Source organism: Hyaena hyaena, unplaced genomic scaffold (assembly GCF_003009895.1).
Source record: "Hyaena hyaena isolate Hyena2069 unplaced genomic scaffold, ASM300989v1 scaffold_794, whole genome shotgun sequence".
Taxonomy (NCBI): domain Eukaryota; kingdom Metazoa; phylum Chordata; class Mammalia; order Carnivora; family Hyaenidae; genus Hyaena; species Hyaena hyaena.
In genome coordinates, this window is record NW_024081427.1 from 731,771 (window position 1) to 753,228 (window position 21,458).

The window sequence follows — 21,458 nt, forward strand, 5'->3', positions numbered from 1 at the left end:
CTAGAAATAAATAAAATATTTAAAAAAAAAAAAGATATTTATAATATATATCTTAATTAAAAAATGTTTAAGTACACAAGGGAGTTGTCAAAATAGTTTGCGGTAGATCCTTCACCCAGTCTCCCCTAATGTTCACCTGTTTACATAACCATAGTACTGTGATCATGAGGACACTAATACTGATGTAATCCTATTAATTGATCTAGATTCTCTGAATTTCACAAAGTTTTTTTGCTGTCCTTTTTAAAATTTTTTTTAATGTTTATTTACTTTTTTTTTTTAATGTTTTATTTATTTCTAGGAGAGAGAGAGAGAGAGACAGCGTGAGCAGGGGAGGGTCAGAGGGAGAGGGAGTCACAGACTGAAACAGGCTCCAGGCTCAGAGCTGGCAGTCAGCACAGAGCCCGATGCGGGGCTCGAACCCACGAACCACAAGATCATGACCTAAGCGAAAGTCGGACGCTTAACCGACTAAGCCACCCAGGCGCCCCTAATGTTTATTTACTTTTGAGAGAGAGAGACAGAGTGTGAACAGGGGAGGGGCAGAGAGAGGGAGACACAAAATCTGAAGCAGGCTCCAGGCTCTGAGTTGTCAGCACAGAACACAATGCAGTGCTTAAACTCACGAACCATGAGATTGTGACCTGAGCCAAAGTCGGACACTTAACTGATTGAGCCACCCAGGTGTCCCTCACTATCCTTTTTTTGGTTTAGGACCCAACTCAGGGTCACATAATGCTTTTAGTGATCGCGTCTTCTTAGTCTCCTTTAGTCTGTGACAGTTCCTCAATTTTTCTTTGTCTTTCATGACCCCATCCCAACACTTTTGAAGAGTACTGGTCATTTATTTTGGCCTTCAATTGGTTTTATCTGATATTTTCCCATAATTAAATCAAGTTCATGTAGTTTTGACACAGATACTACAGATATGATGTTGTGCCCTTCTCAGTGCATCATATCAGAAGGTGCATGATGTCAGGATGTCTTCTTACTAATGATGTTAACTTGGATCATACGTCTAAGTTGGTGTCTGCAGAGTTCTCCAAATAGTATTTTTCTATTTGTAATTAGTAAGTATTTTGTGGTGAGGTACTTTGAGAGGATGCGAATATCCTGCTTCTCGTTATCCTTTTGGTCTCTATTTTAGTATCTAGTGATGATTCTTGTCTGTAAAAAGTATTACTGTGACATCTGCCTGATGGTGATTTTTCTATTTCCATCATTTCTTCTATATTTGTTAAGTGGAATTCTGTAAGATGTAGTCCCTTTGCCCATATGGATTTATTTATTCAATTATTTTTTTAAATCAGTATGGATTCCTGGATATTTATTTTATTCTAGTGATTATAATTCATCACTATCTTATCTTCTTGCTTACATTGTCCTAGATTTGGTCATTAAGAGTTCCTTCAACTTGGCCTCTATCCACCATTTTTTGAGCATTTCTTTATTTGCACATCTGAACATTGATGAGGGAAATTACATAAATTCCAAAATGTTCTCTTTTTTTTAGATTGCTTTGGGTGTTTTGGGTGGGCTGGCTGTATTATCATCTCTTCTGAAGACAGCAGGATGGAAGAGGCGCATTGGGAGTCCCATGATTGATTTACAGGTATGATCTCAGGAGTTTTTGAAGTATCTTTTCATCTTTTGACTATTTTGTATACTTCTTTTAAGATACAGCTGGAGAATGAGTAAAACACTGCCCTGTTTCTCTGGGATACATAACTAGGGAAGGTGTGTACACGCATTTTCCTCCCGCATTGCTGTGTGCCAGTCCACACTCCCACCAGCAGTGCTGTTCTTGTTTCCACACATCCTCACCAACGCTTGGTATTTTCCAGCCTTTCCATTTTTTGCCAATCTGGCAGTGCAAGTAGTACGTCATTGTTGATTTCATTTCTCTGCTTTTCATAGACTTTATTAATCATCTTGGTTTCCCTTGCCAACTTTTCTATTTGGTTTCCAGTTTTTCTCTTTGATTTCAAGTAGTTTTTTGTATTTTCTAAATATGAATATTCTTTGCTTTTTGATGTTGAAATATGTCCTCTGAATATAACCAATCTGTTATGCTTATCTATGTGTTACTTTATTTAACAGAAACTTAATTTTGATATTGTCACATTTTTTAGTTTTTCATGTGCTTCTGGAAAATTTTTTTAGGAAAACTTTCCCAATCTCAAGATCACAAAGATATCCTCTATTAACTTTATAGTTTTACTTCTCATATAATCATTTTTTATTTATTTGTTTTTATTTTTATCTAACATTTACTGAATATATGCTATATAATAGGCACTTTTTTAAAGCTTTATTTATATAATTTATTTAATCTTCACAATAGCCCTATGAGATTAGATACTATTATTATCATTCCTGTTTTTCATAGAATGAAATTGTAGCAGAAGTGATATAAACTTTCTACTCTTTTAATTTTTACAACTCAGTGATAGGTGGATTTATTTCCATTTTGCTGATGAGGAATGTGAGAAAGGCAACATAGTAACTTGTATGTACTGGGATATCTTCCTGACACCAAAGCCAGTGTGCCAAGGAATCAGAGGACAGGGGCTTGGTTTACTATTTGGAATAGTCAAGAAAGGCTTTCCAGAGAAGTGAACTTTAGGCTGGGTTGGGTTATCTGTGCATTCCCTGAATAGTCACTGACAACCCACTGTCTGATTGCCAAGGACACTACCAGACGCTGGGATGTGATAGTGAGCAGAGACGGATACTTTCAGAGCTCGTGGGAGTTTGCCACAGAGAAGAAAGAATATTTGATGAAACAATAAGCAATGCCCATTTCATTCCACAAAATAATTGAAATGCCAAGTTAATCATGGAGTGGTTGGAACTGGCAGATGAAGTTAAAAAGTCCATTTTGGTCTAGGTTTTGAAGGACCTTATGGGTCTGGAATTTCTACTTTAGTGAAGACTCATTGTACATTTTTAGGAAAGGGAGTGACACAATTCAATTTACATTTTATTTTATTTTTCCAATTTACATTTTAGAAAGCTAACCCTGGTGGTAGTATGAAGGAGTGATTGGGGTGAAGGGCTCCAAACTAGGAGAGAATTAGGAGGCAATGTAACTTTCTTAGATGGTAAAAGATGACACGGGTTAAGACAGATGTTGGTAATGGACTGGAAGGTACAGATTCAAAGGAATCCAGGAGGCATCCATAGTTGGGCTTTATAACCGAGTGATCTAAAGATACATGAAATAAGGCTTTAAGCTTGAAAATCTAGGTAGAAAATAGGTTACTAAAAGTGATGATATAAATAGGTTGAATCTATAACAGCTATAATTCTCTTTTTAAATTGCAGACAGTTATGAAATTCTTGGTGTACTATGCTGGTGATCTGGCCAATGTTTTCTTTGTCATCACTGTGGGAACAGGTCTTTATTGGCTTATTTTCTTCAAAGTAAGTGAGTTTCTCAATTTAACCTAAATGTTCATACATGAATAACTGGTAAGCTGTCTTTATAAAGAAACTGTCTTTATTTGGGGATATTTCTCATCAAGAAAATTGAGTGAGGCAAGCACTGAATTCCCCATTCCTTGAATGTGGTGTTTATTGAGTATCACGACCTTCCTCTTTTATGCTTTCTTTGGTTTATAAATTGTGCTTCTTAAAAACCCTGTATGGTCATATTTAATAGTGTAACTTATATCATAGGCACAGAAATCTATCTCTGTTCTGCTGCCAGTGCCAGCTCAGGAAGAACGTCTTGTTACTTATGTGGGATGTGCTTTTGCTCTGAAGGTAAGTTTCAGAGGACAGGTACCTGAATTTAAAAGACCTGCTAATAAATTCATAAGTCTTTAAGATGCTTTCAAAATCTTTGGTGTAAAATTTAGTGTGGTTTTATTTTTTTTATTTATTTCTATTTTTAAAGTTTCATTTTTTTTAAGTAATCTCTATACCGAGTATGGAGCTCGACCTCACAACCCTGAGATCAAGAGTCACCTGCTCTTCCCACTCAGCCAGCCAGGCGCCCCAAATTTAGCTTGATTTTATTTTTTATTATTTTTTTATTTGAGAGAGAGAGAGAGTTGGGAAGGGGCAGAGAGAGGGAGAGAGAGAATCTCAAGCATGTTCCTTTCCATCAGTTCATAGAGCCTGATGCAGGGCTCCACCCGAGCCAAAACCAAGAGTCGGACATTAACCTGGGTGGCTCAGTCAGTTAAATGCCCAACTCTTGGTTTCCTCTCAGATCATGATCTCATGGTTTGTGGGATCAAGCCCTGTGTCAGGCTCTAAGCTGGCTGTGTGGAATCTGATTGGGATTCTCTCTCTCCTCTCTCTCAGTCTCACCCTCATGTGCTCTCTCTCTTTCTCTTTCTCTCAAAGATAAATAAACATTTAAAAAAAAAGCTCGAATTATTTTATTTTACCAAGAAAGTCTACTTTTATTTATTATAGATAGTTCATTCTGAAAAACTGGCTTAAACGATTTTCCTAAGAAGCCATACATATTTTTGAATTAATACAAGTTGTAGCTAATTTGACAAAGTGAGATTTCATTATATGCCTTTTCTTTTTGAAGTCTGATGATGCATTCACAATGCCTTTCAGCATGAATTTTATGTCTTTAGTGGACAGTAAAAGATACCACCTTGGATAAAGTACTGGAATCTAGAGTTTGTTTTCTCTGTCCCCATATTACTTCCTTCTCTTCTCATGGTGTCCCCTCTTCGTATTTCATTGTTCTATCAACGTATGTGAAGCTCTTTAACATGGTTCTGGTACAACTCATCCCATTGTACTATGATTATTAGTGAGTATCTGCTTTTCCCACTCATTTGTGAGCTCCTTGAAAAGAGGAATCATGCCATACTTAACACTTATATTCTTTGATAAATAATGCATCTACTAGGAAGAATGCCCCAGATTAACGTATTACTCTTGTTAAAATGAAAAAGGTGTGTTTCAACAACACATTTTTAGAAATTAGCAATCTCATTACCAGAAATAGGAAAAGAGACAGTAAGGGTATCTTAAAACTTTAATTAAGACAGCAAATTACAGTTGAAAAATTCCTTCACTTATAAATACATCAGATGATCTAGAAAATAAAGTGTGCTTTTGGAAACCATTGAAAGAGAGTCAATTATGCATGGCTTCTGTATGACGAGAAGGTAGTATGTCTACTTTTTTCATATCCCTATTTTAAAGAAAGCAGAAGAAAGGAAGGCAAAGTAATGTGTATAAAAATTTTGTGAATTTGTTGATTCCATGCAATTTGATAAGCTTCTAGTGATCCCATAACGATATTATAACTTTGTTATTGTGCATTGTATATTCTTGTGATTACAGTATATTTGTTTCTTAAAAAATCATTATTATTTTCAGAAGCAGGTTTTTTAAATGTTAAATATTATTTTTGAGAGAGAGAGAGACAGTGTGAGTGGGAGAGGGGCAGAGGGAAAGGAAGACACAGAATCTGAGCAGACTCCAGACTCTGAGCTGTCAGCACAGATCCCAGCGTGGGGCTCGAACTCAAACCATGAGACTGTGACCTGAGCTGAAGTGAGCCACTTAATGAACTGAGCCACCCAGGCGCCCCTCATAAGCAGGTTTAATGTGGATATTTTCTCAAAGGTTTTGTTTGTCGTTTTCAGGCTCTGCAATTTTTGCATAAGCTTATGTCCCAGATTACCATAGATATATTCTTTATTGATTGGGAGCGACCTAAAGGGAAGGTTCTGAAAGCTGTTGAAGGTAACTGAAATAACCATTGTACCAAAATGCTTTTGCTGCTTTTTCAGACCAAAGATAAAACCTTCTTGTTTTCTTTTTCTGACCAGGTGAGGGCGGTGTTCGCAGTGCCACGGTTCCTGTGAGCATATGGAGAACGTATTTTGTAGCCAATGAATGGAATGAAATTCAAACTGTGAGAAAAATTAATCCACTCTTCCAAATACTTGCTGTCCTCTTTTTTTTGGAGGTATAAACTTTTGTAATTGTGACTTTGCTGCACCTCATGTATCTTAATTTCATGTAATTCCAGCTACATTTTTTTCCAGCTACATTTTCACATCAGTGGAAGTCTTCTAAAGCTTTCTAAAGTTACCAAGGCATTACAAATAGTGGCTTTTAAAAACTGTGTTAAAATACACATAACATATAAAACAAAAAACAAAAAAATCGCCTGGGTGACTCAGTCTGTTGAGTGTCCAACTCTTGATTTCAGCTCAGGTCATGATCCCAGGGTTGTGGGATCGAGCCCTGCTTAGGGTTCTGTGCTGAGCATGGAGCCTGCTTAAGATTTTCTCTCCCTCTGCCCCTCTCTTCTGCGCTTGCTCTCTCTCTCTCTCTCTCTCAAATAAAAAAATATATACACAAAACATGAAATCTGTCATCTTAACCATTTTTCAGTGTGCAGTTCAGTCTAGGTATATTCATCCTACTGTTCCACCAACCTCTATGACCCTTTTGTCTTGCACAACTGAAATTCTGTGCCTAACATTAAACAACAACTTCCCATTCCCCCTCCCCAGCCTCTGACAATTGCCGTTCTACTCTGTCTCTTTCAGTTTGACCACTCTAGGTAAGGAGCAGGTTTTTTTGTTTTGTTTTGTTTATTTTTGAGTGAGAAAGAGTGTGAACAGGGGAAGGGCAGAGAGAGAAAGGAAGAGAGACACAGAATCCGAAGCAAGCTCCAAGGTCTGAGCTCCAGCACAGAGCCTAACATGGGACTCGAACTCATGAACCATGAGATCATGACCTGAGCCAAAGTCAGACATTTAACTGACTGAACCACCCAGGTGCCTCAGGAGCTGTTTTTAAACTACTGATTTGTATCAAAATCCCCTGGGAAGCTTTTACAAAATATCTGTTCCTGGCCTCACCCCTAGAGATTATGTTTGCTTCCATAGCGTCTCTCTCATTCACATTCTTACTTGAATTAGAATTCTGCATTAGAACCACTATTGTAGGTGAAATTTTTCAATAGATTATCATCAAAAGCCTACTATAGACTATGTTTAGTGCTAAGAGCTGAACTATGCACAGAGAATGGGTGATGTTTATGATACCTTTACAGCTATTTCATGGATCTGGTTGGAAGTATTAAAGGAAGTATTCAGTACTGAATAGGAGACCCATTTTTGTGGGTAATAGATTTTCTCAAGAATTAGCTGCTTAAATAAAGTTAAATATGAATTATTAACTCATGTCTGTCTGCCTTTTTTCCTTTTTCTTCCTTTCTTCTCTCCCTTCCTTCCCTTTTTTTAAGCCAGGAAAATATATGTATTCCTAAGGCATATGAATGATTTTTCAAAAATTAACTTACAATATTGTTTGTTAAGAGTGTTCTATAGAGCTTTAAAGGTGTTATATGAAAAATAATTTTTTTAAATAAGCACATTTGGAAAGCATTGGATTCAATAAAGTTATGTAGATTTCTTTACTGTAAAACTTCCCGGAACTTCTACTCAATGAGAGTGGAAGACATGGACAGGAGTATAATGTACAGACTACACTTACTCAGCCATGGCTTCCTTTTATCACATAAGCTACCTTCCTCAAAAGACATTTTGGAAAATACTGTTGAAAATATAAGAAGTATTTTGCATAGTGCCTGGCATATGTTAAAAATGCATGAAATGCTGGTTGTTCATTGGTTGTTTACTGAAGAAAGTTTTATTCTTTTTGACAGAAATGTTTTAATTTTGTCAGTGTATGATAATAAGGTTATATCTGGCCTTTAGTCATATTGAAGAGATTTCCAAATGAACTAACTAAATAGTTTGCTTTGTAATTAAAAATACTGAATAATTATTTTTACCTAGATTTTCTACTATTTGTACAAACTTTTATAAATATTTTAGTTGTTTATAGTAAGGAGTAGGGAGGAGTGTCTCATTAGTAGAGCTGTTTTCTTTATCCATGTCTGTTAAAATTTTTCATTTTTTTACTCCAGGTTATAGGATTCAAGAACTTAGCATTAATGGACTCATCCTCTAGTCTTTCCAGAAGCCCTCCTAGCTATATAGCTCCTTATAGCCGCATTTTAAGATATGCAGTGGCTACTGCTCTTTGGCTAGTCATTGGAATTTTACAGGTAACAACAGATCATACTTTTCAGCAGCATTACTTTTCTATATTTATAACCCTGTTTACATACTAATTATCCTCAAATAATTGGCCACATCCTGGTTTCTACAGCAGAAAGAAGGTGGCAGTGGAAACAACAATAATAGTAGCTAATAGCTCATTCTCACATTGTGTTATAATCCAGGCCCTGTGGTGATTAATTGCCATGTACATATTAACTTAATCTTTATAGTAGCCCTCGGAGATGGTTTCTGTTAGTATCCTTATTTTATAGAGGAGAACACTGGGGCACAGAAAGGCTAAATAGGTTGCTAAAGTCATGTAATTAGAGATCGACAGAACTGGAATTTGAGTCCAGGCAATCTGATGCCAGAGTCAACACAGTGGGCTCTGAAGGGTCTTTGAGACTTGCAGCTTTCTCATCAGAGGATGGATTCCGTGTTTAATTTATATAAACTGCAGGGATTGCTAAGCTACTTTTAATATTTCCTTTTTTTTTAATACAACTGAGTGTTTACATTTATTTATATATCATTAAAACTCTTTCAGATTGCCAGTACCCCTTGTGAAATTTTTGTTGAAATATTTATTGAGAATCTGAAACTAAAAATACATCTTCTTGGCTTCAGGTCCTGTGGCTCTAGCAGGGGATCTTTTCTATATTCACTTCCCTTATCTGCTTAGACCTTAAAAAACAATTAAAGGAAGGAGGAAGAGACAGCAGCATGAGCTAAAGCACCTAACTCCAATATATGCACTTTTTTCTCTTGCTTCTAGACACTCCCATGAATGGAAAGAGTCTTTCTGTTTGATTAAAAATTTCTTTAAGTCAGCAAATGAACATGGGACCGCTAGAAAGACCACGTTAAACTTTCTCAAGCCTGGCAAAACAGCCTATTTTTGAATCATGGTTTGGGATTAAAATCCAAAAATTCCTATAGAATTGGATCCAGGTGGCATTCTGTACTGAAAATAGACTTTTAAAATTTGCATTTATTTTAAATTAATGAGATTTGTTTAAACTTGAAGCTACAGGGATAAATCCAATGAGGGATAGCTTAATAATCAGAAAAGAAAGCCAGAGGAGCCTGGGTGGTTCAGTCGGTTGGGCATCCGACTTCAGCTCAGGTTGTGATATCATGATTCCTGAGTCCAAGCCCTATTGTCAGGCTCTGTGCTGTGTCTCCCTCTCTCTCTGCCCTTCCCCAACTCATACTCTGTCTCTCTCTCTCTCTCTCAGAATATAAATAAACATTTTAAAAAATTAAGAAGAGAAATCCAAACAAATTAGAGTTTGAAATGAGATAGGATCAAAAGAGAATAGGGTTTGATATTTTCATCAATATACTAGGGTGAAAATAAGTCATTTTAAAAATATACCAGTATACGTTTTTCTGGTAGTTTGGATTCATCTGGATGTAGGAAATTTAAAGGAATACCATCTGAAGCTTTTCAAATTTGGTTGAGTACAACAACAACAAAAAAAGCTAAAATAGCAGTGGCTGAAGAAAAGTGGCCCTCTCCCACGAGAAAGAAGAATGGAGATGTGCAGTGGAGGGCAGCTCCATGCTGCCGCCAGGACCCAGAAACTGCCACTTAGGACCTCCCTCTCGTGGAGGGAGTTGGAGAGAACAGCTCACCCCCTCTTCTTTAAGAGCCTTTTCAGAAGTCCTGTTCAGCATCTCCTTGGCCAGAACTTAGGCAAGTGGCCACACCTTCCTACACCGGTGTCTTTCAGCGGGACAGCAGTGTGCCCACCCCAAAGAGGGCTCTGTCACTAGAGAGAAAGGGGGAAGGATTATGGGGGCAGAAACTAGTCATCTCACCTCATTCTTTGTTTCTCACTCTGCTTTCATTCTGGTAGGAGTATTTCTCTCTGTGGTAACACTAGGGTTATTAGTGTTCATTCCTCAAGTATCATTAAGCATTCCTTTAAAAACCTATATAGTTCTATAAATTTGCTGATAAAAAGTGTTCTTGATTCTCATACTGTTAGGCTTTATTGTTTACTCATTTTTTTCCCCTAAACCCAGCCTCTTCAACTTTTAAGTGGTACAATTTCGTTTTTAGACTTCTTAAGTTGCTGTTTTTCAAGTCCTTTAAAGGGATTTAAAATAAAACATATATAGAATGTTAGGGAAGTGTGTTCAGTAATCAGCTGCTGTAGTACAGCAGCTTTCATTCACCTATCTGGGTACATTTCCGTACTAGGCTCTATGCTGGGCTCAAGGATATGCTTAACAAGAACAAGCTACAGATTGTGTCAAATGCTATGAAGGGCATCAGTGGGGAGATGAGATAGGGAGTAAATGGAGGAGTGGTGGGTGGAGGTTAGGAATGGGGGGCAGCTTTCAACGGGCTGGTTAGGAAGTGTTCTCTTTCTCTGAAATATATCTAAGTTGGTCTACGACGGAAACTTCTCTTTTGATTTATAAAATAATTTCCTTCTGTAATATTGTTATTAAAGCTAAGAAAACAGTTGAAACCGTTCCATTTGAATATTTAATGCATTATCTGCAGTTGAAAGAGAATACTTGATAAATGTTTTTTATGTGCTACTCTGTCAGGGAAGATTAATTTGAAAAGCAGCAAGTTTTCTAATGGCTTTGGGACTTAGGAGATGGGCAGGATTGCAGACCCAGACATAAACCTGGCCACTAATTCGTTGGTTTGTGCTAAATTTTTTAAAGTCCTTATTTTTCTTCCCCCACATTTGTCCCATCTTGTTTTAATGATACCGAAAAGTTTTTAAAGTGCAAAATAAGCTCCCTCAATGAATCTTAACACAATTCCAAAACGTTCTTTCTTTGACAGAAGAATCAGAAATGATGAGTAGGATCTTATCCCACAGGAACCATTTAGAGGCCACTGTGTTCTTGGGTGAACCTTCTTTTCTCTTAAGGTACTACACTATGGTTATAAAAGAAAATTAAATTTTAAAAGCTAATAAGTATGAACTTGGCTTAATGTTTCAGATCATGTTCTTTGCTGTCTTTTATGAGAGATTTATAGAAGATAAAATTCGACAATTTGTGGATTTATGCTCTATGAGCAATGTAAGTACTTTCTGACTTTGTCTTGCAACTGTTATTTTTCCCTTTTTAAAGGTCATGAGTACATTAAGAGAGGCTTTAAAAGTGATTTGGTATGATTGGATTTTTTAGTCCAATTTCCCACTGATTGTTAATTCCGGAGATAGTTATAATGAGCTACAAGCTAATGTTTACTGCCTTAGTTTCTTCTTCTTCGTGTGCAGTTTCTTAATTATGAATTCCTTATGCCACCAAATAATTCCCTCAGCAGAGTCCCTGAAAAGTTTTCATATATCAATCCTATTTCTTCCTTTCTTATAAAATATCTTCAATCTCTTTTCTATGTACTTTAAAAATTACTTAATTATCCTATATTACTTATTGTCCTATTTACATATTTTCCAAAAATTCAACCCTCTTTATTTTGAGAGAAAGAAAGCAATTTTAAGAAAAACTTAATTTTTACTGTTATCTCAGTGAGTAGCTAACAGTTCTTTTTTTCTCTTTTTATAGATATCCGTCTTTCTGTTATCCCACAAATGTTTTGGATATTACATTCATGGTAGATCGGTACATGGGCATGCAGATACTAATATGGAAGAAATGAATATGAATCTTAAAAGAGAAGCGGTATGAAAGTATTTAATATCTTTTAGTTTTTAAGTTAAGAGACATGTTCTCTTCTTAATCTAGGATTTGTAATAATATTTTTAAAAGTTTCTCATTGATTACTTTTGAAAATTGCTGAGGTACTGATTCATTACCCTGAACATTGATAAAAGGAAAGAATCAAATTTCATCCTACAGTTTCTATAGGAACTATGTTTCAGAGTAACCAAATAATTCATGAGGGAAAGTTCTTTCTTATAAAATTAACTAAAAGGAATTCTACCGTAGAAAATCACCATTTTGTAATGACTGATGGATTAATGCATATAGGCTACAATCATCAGTGGATGCTAAAACAATTAAGTGAAGGTTGACAGGGAGCTTTATAATGAGGAATCAGAGGGACACAGTCTGAACACACTGGCTCAATCTTACTACAAGTAAAAATTAGGAAAACCAACATGATACACTTCCTGTTCTGATGCAGTAGAAAGTACATTGTATCACTCATGAAATATCCTTGCTTAAGAAAATCGAGCCTAAATATAATCAAGCCTCTAGATCTAACCACCAGTTTACAGGAAGTAGAGGAGATAGAGGGATAAATTAAATAATAACATAAGAAGCAATTAGCCATATCTAGAATGTAGCATGTCTCGCAAGATAGATGACCCAGTGTCTCCAGCATATCAAAAGCATGTAAAAAAAGAGAAGGGATGGGTGGTGGTAGGGGTGCAAGAAGAACCGTTAGATAGCAAGAGAGATTTAGAAACAGAATAATCAAGTACAATATGTAGACTCTGGATCCTGATGCAAACAAACCAACTATTTAAAAAATACTTTGGAAAAATCAGGAGATTTAATTTAAGGACTAAATATTAAATTGCATTAAGAAATGATTCATTTTATTACATGGAAAAATGGCATGGTGGTTTGTTTGTTTTAAGACCTTATTAGAGATACATACAGTAGTATTTACAGATTTGGGGTTGGGTGATAGGTGTTTTCATGTTTGTTCTCTGTACCATGTACATTAGAAAACTTCCATAATAGGGGCACATGGGTGGCTCAGTTGGTTAAGCGACCAACTTCAGCTCAGGTCATGATCTCGCAGTTCGCGGGTTCCAGTCCCACATCAGGCTTTGGGCTGACAGCTCAGAGACTGGAGCCTATTTCAGATTCTGTCTCCCTCTCTCTCTTCCCTTACCCCACTCGTGCTCTGTCTCTCAAAAAATGAATCAGCGTTAAAAAATTAAAAAAAAAGAAAACCCAGGGGCGCCTGGGTGGCTTAGTCGGTTAAGCGTCCGACTTTCGCTTAGGTCATGATCTCACGGTTCGTGGGTTCGAGCCCCGCGTCGGGCTCTGTGCTGACTGCCAGCTCAGAGCCTGGAGCCAATTTCAGAGTCTGTATCTCCCTCTCTCTCTGACCCTCCCCTGCTCACGCTGTCTCTCTCTCTCTCCTAGAAATAAATAAAAAAAAAAAAAATTAAAAAAAAGAAAGAAAACCCATAATAAAATTAAAAAGAAAAATAAATACTTGAGAGGAAAAACCAAGAGAATTTATTGACTAAAGGACTATACCTGTGACTTATAAGAACTTAGTACATGATAATAGCACATCTCAGAGAAGAACAATTTATTTAATACATGAACTGGTTGGGTAACTATTAGGAATTACACCTGAGTTGAAAAGTTAAATGTAAAAAAAAAGAATATCTGAGATTGGGAAGTAACATTCTAAGCAAAAAGAATAGAAAGCATCAGGGGTACTGGGTGGCTCAGCTGGTTAAGCATCGGACTTGGGCTCAGGTCATCACCTCATGGCTCATGGTCTCGAGCCCCATGTCAGGCTCTCTGCTGCCAAGCCAGAGTCTGCTTCAGCTCCTCTGTCCTCTCTCTCTGCCCCTCCCCTGCTTGTGCATGCACACAAAAAAGTAAACATTAAAATAAAAGATTAGAAAGCATCATAAAGAGAATATCCATTCATTTTACTTTATTAATTAATGTGGAATATTTACATAGCCAACAATCATGTAAGTAAAAGACATAGCAAATTAGGATAAAATTCGCATAGCAAATGTAACAAAGATATTGATAACAATATTGAAAGTCTTACAAATCTGTTAGCAAACAGTTAAAACATTAATGGAAAAATGACAATTTTTAAATACATAAATGAACAGGAGACTAATAAACCTCTTAAAAATGTATAGCTCATAAAAAATAAATGTAAAAAGATATTTGCCCTCTTCAAATTAGCAAACTTTTTTTAAAAAGCTAATACTTAATACTACCAGGGACATGGTGAAATGGGCACCTGTGAAACTACTAGTCTCAGAATAAATTTTTACAAATCTTCTGGAAAGCGTTTGGAAATATATATACCAAGAATTTCTGAAGAGTTAATTATCTTTTACTCTCTGATTCTGTAAATCTAATTCAAGGAAACAATTAGCAATATGAATAGCTAATTAGGTTGAGGCTCTTTATCACAGGGACTATTTATAAGGGCAAAAACATATAAAAATAAGAGTGTATTAAATCAGTTGGTTTTCCTACACAGTGAAGTCTTAGGTAGACATTAAAAATCTTGTTTAATAGAATATTTAATGACATAGAGAAAAAGAAATCAGTGTGATCCCAATTTATGCCCTCTATATCCTTGGACAAAGGACTGAAAATGAAATGCCTTCAAAACTTCTGTCTCTGAATGTTGTGATCATAGGTGATTTTTTTCTTCTCCTTTTTTTATATACCACTCCATGTTTTATAAATTCTCTGCAATAGCATGTGCTTTTTTAATCAGGAAAAAAGAAATGTTTTTTAATAGAGAAATTCACTACATGTAGACTTCCTTTCAGTCTGTAGAAAACCAAGTGTTATATTATGTTCAAAGATTAAGTTTAGACAAAGAAGGAGATTATTAAGCTCTGGAGTAGGTAAATAAAGCAAGAGACGGGAAGCAGGAGGACTTGAGGTGACCTTGAAGCATTGATGGGAAGTAGCTAGGGGTGGGGTAAGGCAACATTTCACATGTTTCTGGTTTTCAGGATTCAGGTTGTGTCAAGGAGACCTGAAATGGATATATGGTTCATGGCATTGACTGTTCTGTTATGTATCACTACCTTTTATTGCATTTAATTAAGGAAGTACTTTAAAAGGGTTGAGAAAACAAAAAAGATTATAATTATGAAAGTAGATCATCTAAGACTAGACATTTTGGCATGTGTTAAAGAGCAGTAAAGTTAATCATAAAGAAAGCTATGAATATCAATATATAATGAACTTAGTATGGATTTTTTTAAAAGCACGGTAAAGGAGATGATATAGAGAGCCTAAAGGCATGACAACAAAGAAATTAGTAAAACCCAGAGGAGGGTGAGAACCTCGGATCATATCAGAATCTCTTTTGTCTCAAATATAGTTTCATAAAATTTCACTTGGCTTTCAAATCTTGTAATGTGTGCTACCAACAAAAAGAAAAATTTTAGGCATGCCTGGGTAGCCCAGTCGATTAAGCGTCCAACTTCGGCTCAGGTCATGACCTTGTGGTCCATGAGTTCAGGCCCTATGTTGGGCTCTGAGCTGTCTGGCTTTGTGCTAACAGTCTGGAAGCTGGCACTTGGAGCCTGCCTGAGATTCCTTCTCCGTCTCTCTCTGCTCCTCCCCTACTCGCACTCTGTCTCTGTCTCTCAAAAATAAACACTTTGTAAGAAAGAAAAATTTTATATTTTCTTTTTGAGATAAGGTAAAATTTTCATCTTTATTTAAATCATTTAACTTTTCAGGAAAACTTGTGTAGCCAGAGAGGTTTGGTACCAAACACAGACGGTCAGACTTTCCAGATTGCAATTTCCAGCCAGATGAGACAACACTATGACAGAATTCATGAGACACTGACAAGGGTTTGTATAAAGTCCAATTCAGGTATATTTTGCCAATATTTCATGTTACTTAAAAACCAAGAATGTAAGACATGTTACATTTATTCTTGTCTCTTTTTCATATTAGAAAAATGGCCCTGCCAGACTATTGAGTTCATCAGCAAGTACATTTGAGCAGAGTATAAAAGCATATCATACTATGAATAAATTTCTTGGCTCTTTCATCGATCATGTATGTATGTCAGCGTTTATATTTAAACTAGAAGCAAAATGCAATTCTTAAATGGTTAACCAGGAATGTCAATTATTTCTTTAGTTAACCAAGTCAGTGGACTTAGAACCCTTCTTTTTTTTTGCCTGTCAAAATTAATACTGTGGCTTAAAGATAGAGTTAGGTTATATAAAAATAAGATGACGTTTTATATCTCCATTAGCATAATGATAATTCCCTTAAAGTACGGCTATACTGGAATTTTGTTAGCTAGTTACTGAACTATTACCATATCACTTATTATGGAGATATACTGTGGTTGTATTCCTGAAAAGCTTGTTATAAGTTGATTTTAAGTATATCTAGCCCTAAATACTACTAAAGACATTTAAAATTAAAACATTTCTAAAGAAAATTTTGTTATAAAGCCCAGTGTAGTAAAATCAATCTTTTTAAAGAACAGATTTTTTTTACTGTTCACTTTTCATTTTCTCTCTTTCTGACTTTACATTAATTGGGAAACATTTATTTCACTGCTGTTTTTTAAATGATTTTTTTTTAAATTAGGTTCATAAGGAAATGGACTACTTTATAAAAGATAAATTGCTTCTTGAAAGAATTCTTGGAATGGAATTCATGGAACCAATGGAAAAAAGCATCTTTTACAATGGTATCCTTCAAATGCCTTTGCTAAACTTGATTATTGTTTTCAAAGTTTGAAAAGAAAAAGTACTTGTAGTTATTGCTTTTATAATTTTATATAAAAACAAAGGAAACATAATGAACTTAATTTCATAGTATTGTAGTAGTTTTCTGGGTTCTATTTTATTATGTCATATAGCAGTAAACAAAAGTATAAAAGGGGTGCCTGGGTGGCTCACTCAGCTAAGTGCCCAACTCTTCATCTCAGCTCAGGTCTTGATCTCAGGGTGGTGAGTTCAAACCCTGCATTGCTGGGAGTGAAGCCTACTTAAATCCATTCACACATACACATATGTGTGTGTATATATGTGTGTGTGTGTGTGATACAAAAGATAATTATTCTTTAAGAAAGTAAAAAAACTGTATTTCAAAATCAGTGGTAGACATGGAAGAGATAGTAAAACACATAAAACTCAGATTTTTTAAAATTTGAGTATAATTGACATGATGTTACATTAGTTTCAGGTATACAGCATAGTAATTCAACAGCTCTGTATGTTATGTTATGCTCATCACAAGTGTAGCTACCATGTGTCACCATGAAATGCTATTATAATACTATTGACTATATTCCTTATGCTACACCTTTCATTACAGTGACTTATTCATTCTATAACTGAAAGACTGTGGGTCTCTCATCCCCTCCACAGGTAGGGGAGAAAAGAATAGTAAAAAATTATCCAGATTTCCAGCTTGTGTGACTAAGTGGTTTGTGGTGGTACCTTTCAGTAGGACAGAGAATACAGATGGAGAATGAGTTTGTGAGGGAAAGATGAATTTAGTTGTGTTTTTAAATTTTTAAAATTTTTTTTTTTTTTTGAGAAAGAGACAGAGTGCATGTGGGGGAGGGAGAGAGAGAGAGGGAGACACAGAATCCGAAGCAGACTTCCAGACTCCAAGGTGTCAGCACAGAGCCTGATGTGGGGCTCAAACTCACAAACTATGAGATCGTGACCTGAGCCGGAGTCAGATGCTTAACTGACTGGGCCACCCAGGCGCCCCTAAATTTAGTTTTGAATATGTTGTATCTTGAGGTACTTTCTGGACAACTAAGAAGAACTGTCCAGTGAGGCATTAAGTATAATAAACTGGGTCTCAGGAGAAAGGAAAGGCACACAGTAGCTGGGAGTCTCATCAAAGGAGGGCACTGCTGGAGCAAGGGCAGTGAAAGATGACCCAAGAATAGCATACAGAGCAGGCTTGTTTATTTGGTTAAATACACATGCAAGTATAATATATATACAGAAGTCCATATTTTGTGAGGATATAGCATAAACTAAATATACACAAACTAAATATATCCCTGTAACTAGCACCCTGATCAAAAAAGAACATTACAGCACGCCAGGCATCCCCTCATACCAGACAGGAGTTCCTAACTGGGTATCCGTGAGCAGGTTCACTGGTTCCCCAGACCTCCCTGAAAGTATGTGCCAGATTTGTATAGATGTACTGTCCCCCCACTCTGGTGAAAGGGTTTGTAGCTTTTATCAGAATCTTAAAAGGGTGTTTACATCCCAAAAAGAACAAACCCCTCCTTGTGGAGTGAGGGTGGGGGGGAAGAGAGGGCTTGGAGCAGAACTTGGAGACTATTTAAGACACAAAGTATAGCTCACTATTCACTATTCAGTCCTTGCTGGTTTGGTTTGGTTTTATTTAACTTCCTCTATCTTAGAGAATCTAAGATTCTTTGGGCTTTAGTTATATAAACAAATAAGGGACATTCCTTACCTAGTCTTTGAGAGGTATTGTCTATACACTTATACTACAAGCAATGACCGACTCTTGGTACAAATGTTAAAATTGCTTTTTATGAACAGAATTCCTTGACTAATTTTTGAGATTAGCAAATTTTAATACCCTTTATTTTTTTGAAAGCCATGAAGTATTATAAGTAGCTACTAGTTTCTATTGTGCTGTTGTTAAAAATCCAAACTTTATCACTAGAAATTTATTCTATTTTACAATTTCTAATTTATATCTATAACTGCTTTTTTTTTTAAATAGATGAAGGATATTCTTTCAGCAGTGTCCTGTATTATGGAAATGAAGCCACTCTTCTTATTTTTGATATGCTGTTCTTCTGTGTTGTGGATTTGGCTTGCCAAAATTTTGTTCTAGCAGCCATCCTTACATACCTACAACAAGAGGTAACTTTAAAATTTTTTACTGGACTTCTTTTTAAAAAAATACATTGGATGGGGTGCCTGGTGGCTCAGTCTGTTAAGCGCCTGATTCATGATCTTGGCTCAGGGGATGATCTCATAGCTTGTGAGTTCAAGCCCTGCATCAGGCTTCTCTGCACCTCCCCGCCCCCCAAATAAATACATAAACTTTAAAACAAATATTTTTAAAATATAATTTAAAGAAGAAATATGATGGACGTAGATGTTTTATAGCAGAGACCAACAATGTCTCCTTTTGCCAGGAATTTGTAAAGGTTTAGAATATGATTATTCCTACCAAAAAAAAGAAGAAACATTTCAGCCCTCTTCTTCAGGATCAATGAAATACTGGGGTATTGTGGAGGGCATAAGTTGCTTGAGTAAATGTGAAAGGAATCCAGTAGGAAGATATTCAAATTGCTGATTCCTAGATGCCAGAAGCAGCAGTAATTAGAACCTGAAACCCATTTTACCATATATGTTAACTAACTAGAATTTTTTAAAAACTTGAAATTATAAAAGAAAAAGTAGAGGTAGAGTTCCAGTAGAGGTGCTGGTCCCTCAGCACCAGAGGTTAACGTAACCAAAAGGCACATAAGGGTGATGTAGCTCAGGACTCAGCCACAGAACGGCCCCTTTAGGGTAACTCCCATGCATTCTCTACCTGTGTGGATAGAAAAATAACATTCCTGAATGGCTTTGGAGCCTGAAATGAAGATTTTAAGAAATGACAAATTTGTTCTGGAAATGTTTGTAATGTCACTCAAATATTCCCCCTTTATATCTAGGAAGTATATGAGTTAGTAATGTATAATTTATTAGTCTTTGACAGAGATCTAAAATTACAAACCAGTTCCATCCCTAAACAGTTCTCTTGATGTTTTCATAGCTTTTAGAGCTAGAGGTAAGTTGCCTTGCAAAATATTTGATAGTGCATTTTTATGAACATGAGAAGATTTGTATTTTTTTAAATGTTTTATTTATTTCTGAGAGAGGGAGAGAGACCACGTGAGCAGGAGAGGGTCAGAGAGAGATGGAGACACAGAATCTGAAACAGGCTCCAGGCTCTGAGCTATCTGTCAGCACAGAGCCCGACGCGGGGCTCAAACCCACGAACTGTGAGATCATGACCTGAGCCGAAGTCGGACACTTAACTAACTGAGCCACCTAGGCGCCCCGAAGATTTGTGTTACTAATTCATTAAAATATATTCTAAATAGGAATATATACTTCTTTGATATTATGAAAGCTGATAAAGTCTTGAAATAATTTTGTATATCACCATGAGCTCAGGACTCAGATGAGCTCATGGTTCAGATGCCAGATACATGAAAATTAATAGTTGAGAGAATTAGCTAGTTTAATTTAGATATTTTAATTGGATATGCATATTTCATTTTCTTTCTATATATAATTTTTGATTCTGAATTTTAATTTTTTTTCCAGATTTTTAGATTTATACGTAATACAGTAGGACAGAAGAATTTGGCATCCAAAACATTGGTGGATCAAAGATTTCTGATTTAATTTTTTAAAAGACAATATAGTTGTGGCAAAAAGAGTCATGATCATCAGGTCAGTTTGCCAACGTTTTTAAAACTTTTAATACAAATTATTCTATTTTTATTTGTTTTCTAATCTAAAGAAATATTTATTTTTATAACTTGTGGATACATAACTTCTTTGTGAATATATAATGTGATATAATGAAAAATATTGTTTTCCCATTTGTGGTGGTATTTAATTCACCAACTCATAAATTAGATAAACTGATAACAGGGCAAAAGAAATCTAAATGTCGTAGGGGCACCTGGGTGGTTCAGTCAGCTAAGTGCCTACTTTGGCTCAGGTCATGATCTCCCTGCATTGGGCTCTGTGCTGACAGCTCAGAGCGTGGAGCCTGCTTCGGATTCTGTGTCTCCCTCTCTCTGTCCCTCCCCCACTCATGCTCTGTCTCTGTCTGTCTCTCAAAAATAAACTAAAATTTTAAAAAAAATTTTTAAATTTAAAAATACAAATAAAAAAAATGTTGCTGTCAGCATGCTTTTCAATGGTAATCAAAACAGTCCTCATCATTTGTCTCTGTAGATAATTTTATAAACTGAGATTTCCCTACATTTTCTCACATTGACAAAATTCTTTAATTCCAAGTTCAAGTCTAGTTTTCAGTTTAACATTTTCTAGTTTTTACTTATGGTAAATAAATATTGAAAATATTGAAAAATATTTTCAAGTACTTAGAAATTTGAAATTGTGTATTGCTGACTCACCTTTGCCTCCTTTTAATTACTCACCCTGTTTGGCAATGGACTAATTCACTGTTGGATTAATAGGCATCTCATGAAAGGGTATATATTCATTCCTTTGTATATCTGTATTGTTACGTCAATAGATCTTTCCCGTTAAGCATGTATATATCTTAACTATCATTTACATTTAAAACAAAGCTATAATGTGTGACATTTTCTCCAATATAGTTTCTCATACATTTTAAAAATTATATTTTAAGAGCACTCCCAAGTTTTGCTCTTTCATTATATTTAAAGATTACAAATAATGAACTGTAAATTTATCATGTTATATTGACAAGGTGATTTATTGAAAGCAAACTTAGGCTTCATAAATCAGTAGCCTTGTATTTTTTTTAAATAAGGAAAAATTTTAGAATCCAAAATATACTTAATGTAAATTCTGAGCCACATAGTTAATACTTTCCAATGACATGATTTTTTTCTTTAATACACTCTTTAATAATCCTTTTCATTGCATACTATGTAATTGAAAGGCATCT

The 21,458-nt window shown here is 35.7% G+C and overlaps 1 protein-coding gene across 1 annotated transcript in view; it reads left to right on the forward strand.

Annotated features, from left to right (window-relative positions):
• Positions 1 to 20,535, forward strand: part of TMEM67 (transmembrane protein 67) — a 50,261-nt gene extending 29,726 nt beyond the window's left edge. Inside the window, exons 15-27 of the mRNA XM_039219148.1 lie at positions 1,514 to 1,612; positions 3,328 to 3,426; positions 3,682 to 3,768; positions 5,628 to 5,727; positions 5,814 to 5,953; positions 7,931 to 8,071; positions 11,040 to 11,120; positions 11,610 to 11,726; positions 15,494 to 15,610; positions 15,717 to 15,821; positions 16,368 to 16,470; positions 18,510 to 18,652; positions 20,114 to 20,535. Of these exons, the coding sequence (XP_039075079.1) occupies positions 1,514 to 1,612; positions 3,328 to 3,426; positions 3,682 to 3,768; positions 5,628 to 5,727; positions 5,814 to 5,953; positions 7,931 to 8,071; positions 11,040 to 11,120; positions 11,610 to 11,726; positions 15,494 to 15,610; positions 15,717 to 15,821; positions 16,368 to 16,470; positions 18,510 to 18,652; positions 20,114 to 20,194 (1,413 nt within the window). The 3' untranslated portion in view covers positions 20,195 to 20,535. The remainder of the gene's footprint in view (positions 1 to 1,513; positions 1,613 to 3,327; positions 3,427 to 3,681; positions 3,769 to 5,627; positions 5,728 to 5,813; positions 5,954 to 7,930; positions 8,072 to 11,039; positions 11,121 to 11,609; positions 11,727 to 15,493; positions 15,611 to 15,716; positions 15,822 to 16,367; positions 16,471 to 18,509; positions 18,653 to 20,113) is intronic.
• Positions 20,536 to 21,458: the final 923 nt, after the last annotated feature.